This window comes from Aptenodytes forsteri, unplaced genomic scaffold (assembly GCF_000699145.1).
Source record: "Aptenodytes forsteri isolate BGI_AS27 unplaced genomic scaffold, ASM69914v1 Scaffold133, whole genome shotgun sequence".
NCBI lineage: Eukaryota > Metazoa > Chordata > Aves > Sphenisciformes > Spheniscidae > Aptenodytes > Aptenodytes forsteri.
In genome coordinates, this window is record NW_008795558.1 from 74,221 (window position 1) to 81,962 (window position 7,742).

General features: G+C 60.7%; 1 protein-coding gene across 1 annotated transcript in view; it reads left to right on the top strand.

The window, feature by feature from the left end:
* ARHGAP9 (Rho GTPase activating protein 9) overlaps positions 1–2,203 on the top strand; it is a 6,977-nt gene extending 4,774 nt beyond the window's left edge. Inside the window, exons 5-12 of the mRNA XM_009282180.1 lie at positions 74–197; positions 283–396; positions 922–1,020; positions 1,102–1,179; positions 1,306–1,359; positions 1,451–1,585; positions 1,678–1,783; positions 2,023–2,203. Of these exons, the coding sequence (XP_009280455.1) occupies positions 74–197; positions 283–396; positions 922–1,020; positions 1,102–1,179; positions 1,306–1,359; positions 1,451–1,585; positions 1,678–1,783; positions 2,023–2,203 (891 nt within the window). The remainder of the gene's footprint in view (positions 1–73; positions 198–282; positions 397–921; positions 1,021–1,101; positions 1,180–1,305; positions 1,360–1,450; positions 1,586–1,677; positions 1,784–2,022) is intronic.
* Positions 2,204–7,742: the final 5,539 nt, after the last annotated feature.

Genomic DNA, 7,742 nt, shown 5'->3' on the forward strand with positions numbered 1-7,742 from the left:
GGTAGCCCCATGGCTGCCCCCAGCCCCGTTGGCATCCCTAGCTGGCCCTGTCCACCACCACCCCACCTGCCAGGACCTGGAGAACCCCATGGATGCGCCTGTGGGGTGGCTGCACCGGGGGGACATTGGGGATCTGGTGGAGCTCAGCGGGGATGAAGATGAGGCGCCGCGGGTCACTGAGGGTGCCGGGGCTCCAGGTAGGGTTGGGGAGCCAAGGTGGGGGGAGCAGGCCTCAGGGCTAGCCTGTGACCATGACTGCACCCTGGGCCCTCTGTGCCCCAGGTGCCCCCCACACCCCCGACACCTTGGAGAAGAAGCAGGTGAAGAGCAAGCTGAGGCACTTCATCATCAAGCGGCCCCCGCTCCAGAGCCTGCAGGAGAAGGGACTCATTCGAGGTGGAGCTCCCAAGCTGCAGGACCTCCCCCCAAGTTCCACCACGCTCTCAGGACCCCCCCCAAACGGGTGCCCGAGTGCTCCCCGAAGGTTTGGGTGGCTGTCCCCAGTGGGTCCCAGTGCCGCCCCCCCGCCCAACACGCCCCCGGGCCCCCCCCCAAACGCTCCCACATCCTCTATCCTCTGTTCCTGCCCCGAGTCCCTGGGCACCCATTGGTCCCAGTGTCCCTCCCAAGTCCCAGCATCCCCTCCTGGTCCCTGTCCCCCTCCTGATCCCAGTGTTTGTCGTCGTGTGCCCCGCCCCCCGGGTCCCAGAATCCCCCCCCTCAGTCCCTGTGCATCCACCAGTCCCAGTGTCTCCCTCCAGTCCAGCATCTCTTCCTGGTGTCCCTCCCTGCCCTCACCATCACCCTCCCAGTCCCCAGCATTCCCTCCTGGTCCCTGTACCGTCCCTCCAGTCCCATGTGCCCATCGCCAAGTCCCAGTGCTCCCCCATCCCAGTTTGCCCCAGTGCTGCCCTCTCCCAGACCAGGTGTTCGGGTGCAGCCTGGATGCCCTGTGCCAGCGGGAGAGCACCACCGTGCCCCGCTTCGTCCAGCTCTGTGTGGAGGCCATTGAGGAGAGAGGTAGGGCCCTCCCAGCTGGCATGCCCCCTGCAGCTGGCACAGACTTCCCCCACCATGTCTTGCCCCCCTCATTGTCCCCAGGCCTTGATGTTGACGGGATCTACCGGGTCAACGGGAACCTGTCCGTGATCCAGAAGCTGCGTTTTGCTGTGGACCGGGGTGAGGAGACCAGGGGGACACAGGATGGGGGTGCTGGGGAGGGGACAGAGGAACTGTGTTGGAGCACATGCCCAAGGATGGGGGAAGGTGGCTTCTCCCCGCATGAACCCTCCTTCGTCCCCACAGAGCGAGCTGTGACCTCGGATGGGCGCTATGTCTTCCCCGAGCAGCTGTGCCAAGGTCAGCCAGGGTGGCCAGGCAGGGGGTGGCCCTGGCGGTGCTGGGGCCTTGGGGGGCCCAGGCGCAAGCTGACCTCCCCCATTCCTCCCAGAGGAGCGGCTCAGCCTGGCAGACTCCGAGTGGAGCGATGTCCACGTGGTGACCGGTGCCCTCAAGCTCTTCTTCCGGGAGCTGCCCGAGCCCCTAGTGCCCTACAGGCTCTTTGACCCCTTCATTGAAGCTATCAGTAAGTGCCCCCCCTGCAGTGCTCCCCGTGGGCATCCCCAGGCTATGGGTGCTGGGGGGGCACCATGTCTGACTGCTGTGGCTCCCCGCCAGAGCTGCCAGACCCCCAGGAGCAGGTGGAGCGGGTGGCTGAACTGGTGCAGAGCCTGCCCCCTGCCAACTATGCCACCCTGCGCTACCTCCTGGCTCACCTCTGCCGGTAAGGGGAGTGCCACTCCCGGGCTGGGGACAGCTGTGGGGTAGTTTTAGAGCTGCCTCACAGGTGGATGGGCTATGGGGTAGTATGGGGTAGCTGGGAGGGTATTGGGTGGCATTGGGTGGCGATTAGGGCCTGCCGGAGTGATGGAGCCGTGGCACATGGACCCCCTGGGGTGATGCAGGGAGGACCAGGGCTGGATGGGGTGCATGGGACCACCCCCCAACCCTGCGCATCCCCAGGGTGATGGAGCGGGTAGATGTCAACCGCATGACATGCCAGAACATCGGCATCGTGTTTGGGCCGACGCTGCTGCGGCCGGAGCGGGAGCCGGTCAGCCTGGTGGCGGGCATGGCCCAGCAGAACCAGGCTGTGGAGCTGCTGCTGGCACACTTTGATCGCATCTTCCCCGCGCCTCCCTGAGCCTGGCCCCACCTCTCCAAGTCAGGCATGGGTGCTCTGGCTGCCAGTGCCCCTTTCTACCCCCCCCAGTCCTCCCTGCCCCATGTACCTTCAACTCTGCAGTAAACAGGCACCTTCCCTGGGACTGCCAGCACCTCCTGCTGTGACCAGGGTTGGGGCAGTCTGCAGCACCGACAGCCACCCACCTCCCACCACCTCCCCAGAGAACGTCATCATCCAGGCATATGGTAGCCCCCAAATGCCCTTCCCTTTGCCCCCTGCCATGTCCTGTACACCTCCCCCAGGTCATTACAGCGCTGATTTATTTCCACCATTCATTAAATACATATCCATCACCATCAGACCCTCCCCCAGGAAAGGCCCCCGGCTCTGCTGGCACAGCCAGTGCCAGGGCAGGATCTGGCCATACCAGGGCTGGGGGTCTCTCTGGGGTGTGCTCTGGGGTGCCTGCACACCCCTCCACCTGCCCCTGCGGACCCCAGGGTGGGCGACACCACCAGGACTCCGGCCTGCAGGATGCAACGGTCAGTGGATATAGGAGCTGTCACAGCGCCCCATCAGGGTCACCATCCCCCTGGGCCTTCCTGTGGCCCCCACCCCCTCCCAGGGCCTCAGCACCCTGCCTATGCCCCCCAGTTCCCCGGTTCCCATCCCATTGTGCCCCCAGGACCCACTGTCACCACCTGCTGCTTCTGCATTCTCCCAGTGCCCTCCCAGCTCCCCAGTGCCCCTAGACCCCTGCTCACCAGTTGCACCAGCCACTCCCAGTTCCCAGGCAGCAGTGTCCACTGGATCTGGTTTTGGCCCAGAATGGGCAGGATGTGGAGGGCAGGCAAGGGGTCCAAGAGCTCCAGGCAAGAAGGGGCAGAAGGGGGGCCACTGGAGACTTGGGAGGCACAGGGCCTTAGGGGGCACAGCTGGATCCCAGGTGGCTCCCAAGGAGACACCAGCCCTGCTTTGGGCAGGGACCGATCCAGAGGCTTGTCAGGGGTCTGGGAGGGACCCATTGACGCCCAGGGGGGTCCGCTGACATGGCAGGGCAGCCCTGGCTCCGAGTGGTGGTTGGTGCCTGTGCCATACCCCCCAGGCATTCCGGTGCCAGGGTCCCATCCTGGGCTGGGTGGGGGTCCCAGGAGGTGGAGGGTGTCCCAGGAGACACCAAGAGGTGTGCAGGTGGGTGGTGTAGGAGCTGGTGTGGGAGAAGCATTTCTGACAGCCAGCACAGCAGTAGGGCTGCTTGCCTGGGGGAGAGTGGTTCAGAGGCACCAGGCAGGGGGCTGCGGGGTTGCCCAGGGGCAGCAAAGGGCATAGGGGATGGGGCTTTTTAGGGAATGGGGGGCTTCATGCTATGAGGCTCAGACAGGCTCAGAGTGATGGAAAGGTACAGAGGCTATGGATGCGCTGTATGGGGCCGGGTGATGTGGGCTCACCACTGTGGATGTGCAGATAGTGCCAGGACTTGAAGGTTTTTCCAACACCAGGCACAGGGGGAGCATTGCCGCGTCCTCCCCCCCCACTCCCCGCCTGCAACAAGATGGCAGCTCAGGGCCCCCTCCAATCCCGACACAGCTCCCCTAGCCCTGCACCCCCTGGCATACCTGGCTGGGCAGGGGGCTCCCAGGCACCCCTTCCTCATAGACCTGGGGTGCTGAGAGCGGGGCTCTGCCCGGGGCAATTTGGGGTGCTGGGAGGACCACAACCTGTCTTGGCCCATTCTCGGTGGCATTGTCAGGAGCCAGAGCTGGAGCAGGAGAAGGAACCAGGTGGTCAAAGGTGGTGATGGTGGAGATGGATAGACAGCCCAAATCCCCAGCACCTAAACCCCTGGGCACCCCCCGATACCTCCTCTCCCTGCTGCCCTCACCCTCATCCCAGGGAGGAGCACCCCTGGATCCCCCCAAGGTGACAGAGGGCACGGGTAGAGCTCAGCTCCTTTATCCAGCCCTCACCTGCCCCAGGCTCCCCATCTGCAGGTGAGAAAACGCCCGAGGCCAGCGGCCACCACCACCGGGGGGGGGACCCCACCCTGCTGGGGTCACACCTTGGGTCAGGGGGATCCAGCACTGCCCCCTCAGCCCCACAGACAAAGGGCACCCCCGGGACTTAGACCTTGGGATGGGGATAGCCTGGAACACTGGGTACGGTGAAGGGGTGTGAAAAAGGTTGGGAGCCCCCACTGCGCTCAGAAGACCCTCTCCCCCCCAGGGACACTTGAGGACACACATGCAAATGTGCCCTTGTACCCTGCTCACACACGTTTGGTCTGTATGCCTGTGCGCACGCATGCTCCCCAGTGTACACACAGACCCAGGTATGCCCACACGCATGCACTCCCATACTGCGTGGTGCAGGCACATGTGTGCACACATGCCCTGTCTCACACACGCCCTTGCACACATGCCCTCTTGCATGCATGCCCTTGCACACACACCCTCGCACAAGCACCTGCTCACCCCACAGGCCCCAAAGTGCAAGTTCCCTCCCAGGAGACCAGCTGCTCTCCCCCACACCAGGCAGCCACAGAGAGTGGTATCGGAGAGGTGTCCCAGCTCCCCTGCAGTTGGGGTGCCCTGTGTGGGGTGTGTCAGGGTGATGCTGCCGCACAGATCTTCCCCCTGCATAACCATCCCGTGCATGCTGTGCCCTGGCATCACGTGGACTCCGTCACATGTGACGTGGGGGTCCCAGGTGTCTCCCACTGTGCAATGCCTGGATAAGCTGTGCCCCTCTCCCCCAAACTCTGCCTCCCACAGCCCTTCTCGTGCCAAGGACAAAGCCCCCTGCCATACCCCCCACCCCAGTACAGATTTAAGAACAGGTGCAGAGTGGTACCTATGGTACCAGCACCGAGCACAGCCCTATGGGCACCTACACCCAGACCAGACCTGCCAACAGCAGGAACGAAGCCTGCAGTGTCTCCACCCCTGGCTCCTCAGTCCCCCCAAGCTGCTTGCTGGCCCCAGGTGGGAGGGGGCCACAGCTCCTTCTACCCATCCCAGCTGGAGGGGATCCGCAGGACACCCAAATATAAGCCAGTCTGGAATCCGAGTATATATGGGTGGGAGAGGGGATGCACCCCCAGCCTGTGCCTCAGTTTGCTCAGGTGAACAGGACTGGGGGCTCAAGAAGCCCCTGAATGGCAGGGGCCCCCTGAGAGTGGGTTGCTGCAGGCAGGCATGGCGCCAGGCACACCCCAATCCATCAGTCCCCTGGGATGTGGGTGTTGCGGGTTAACCCTGTAGGCAGCTAAGCACCACACAGCCAGTTGCTCACACCCCCCATCCAGTGGGATGGGGGAGAGAATCGGAAGGGTAAAAGTGCAGAGACTCATGGGTTGAGATAAAGACAGTTTAATAACAAGAAAAAAAAAAGAGAAAGAAAGAAAGAAACAATGAAAAACAAAACCAAGAAAAACAAGTGATGCAAAAAAAGAAACAACTGCTCACCACCAGCCAACCAATGCCCAGTCAGTCCCTGAGCAATGGCAGCCTCAGCAAACTCCCTCCCAGGTTTTTATTGCTGAGCATGACATCCTATGGTCTGGGATATCCCTTTGGTCAGTTGGGGTCAGCTGTCCCAGCTGTGTCCCCTCCGAAGTCCTTGTGCACCGCCAGCCTGCTTGCTGGCAGGGCAGGGTGAGAAGCAGAAAAGGCCTTGAGGCTGTGCAAGCACTGTCAGCAGTAACTAACACATCTCTGTGTGATCAATGCTGTTTTCACCACAAATCCAAAACATAGCCCCATACAAGATAGTATGAAGAAAATTAACTCTATCCCAGTCAAAACCAGTACAGTGAGGCATTGCCCCGCACTCACCCCACACTGGTGCCAGGGCTGTGCCGGGGCTTGGCTGGCCCCTCGGCCATGACTTCCATGGGAGCAGGTCCCACTGGTGTGAGGGCCGGGGGTGGGGGGCAGGCAGGGCACAGAGGGGAAGGTGAAGCAAAGCTCGGGGCGCTATTGCCTGTGTGAGGTCTGGAGGGGCCACCAGAAGCACATGCTGGGGTGTGGGGACTGTGCCCCTGCTCAGACCCTTCCCCTGCACCTACATCCAACACCCCTGGGCCTCTCCTCCTGAACCCCCAAACACCTCCCCACAGCCCCTGGCTGTGACCCCCAGGAGTGACACCACTGGACCCTGCTGTGGCAAGGCGGGCGCGGGTGGACTTCAGCCCCTGTATCCAGCCATTGCCTGTCCAGGTTCCCTGTCTGCAGGTGACAAAATGCCCGCAGTCTGCGGCCCCTACCTGCCCGGGCCCTCCTGCCCCATGCCTGCTGCACAGAGGCAGGGCTCGTGTCCAGACATGGCGGAGAGGTCTTCACCCTCCGGCCATGCATGCAGGGGAGAGAGACAACCCAGACCTCTATCTTCAGCCCAGGCTATTTCACCTCCCACTGAGACACTGGGGACCACAATGGTTCTTCTCCTTCCTCCCCTGGGCCCATGAGCCACAGCCCGGTGCCTGATCCTGCACCCCTGCCGCAAAAGCTGCCACGTTCATCAATTGCTGCAGCAGGACCTGCTTAGAGCGCAGCACCTCCGCATCGCAGGGGTAATGTAGCTTTCTGCAACACTGCATGGGCCCTGGTTACCCCTCCACAAAACAAGTAAAAAGCATCAACTGGACTACAGAACCAGGGGTCACATCGACCACCATGATTTAGTGGTCAGAACAGTTTCCTGGAGCCCCATAAAAGCAGCCACTCTTTTACTTCTGTACACATTCCCCCAGTCTTCTCAAGCAGCACTGTGCAAGTTCATGTCACCTGCTCTGGGAACACAGGGAATTGCCAAAGCAAGGGTGCTGTTAAACCACACCCACTCCCCACACCCGTATGAACAAGACTGGCAATTTGCTTAGCACAGTGATCTCCAGAGTGGAGTGGGGGAAGAAAATATTAAACCTTCTGTTTCATTTTTACCTAAAAAAAAAGAAGAAAGAAATTAAGCTGTATTTACATTTATTATACAGCTGATCACTGACACCCTCACTCAGTCTGTGTCAGACAGTCTCGTGTCACACGTGGTACAGGTGGGGTGTCCTGGAGGAAGAGTGGGTGCTCACAAGGCGGAGTGGTTCACAGTGCCACCCTCGCTTCCTCACTTCATTCTGACACATTGCAGTTTACCTGTGGCAGGTTAAGTGTATTTATGGATGATAGTATCTAGTTTTAACGAAGGTAACCTTCACAAAATGGAGAAGTAGCTTAAAAAGATTCCTGCAAAGAATCATAGAATCATAGAAACATTAAGGTTGGAAAAGACCTTCAAGTCCAACCATCAACCCAACACCACCATGCCCACTAAACCATGTCCCTAAGCACCTCATCTACGCGTCTTTTAAATACCTCCAGGGATGGGGACTCCCCCACTTCCCTGGGCAGCCTGTTCCAATGTTTAACCACTCTTTCTGTAAACAAAATTTTCGTCATGTCCAATCTAAACCTCCCCTGGCGCAACTTGAGGCCGTTTCCTCGTCCTATCACTAGTTACTTGGGAGAAGAGACTGACACCCACCTCGCTACAACCTCCTTTCAGG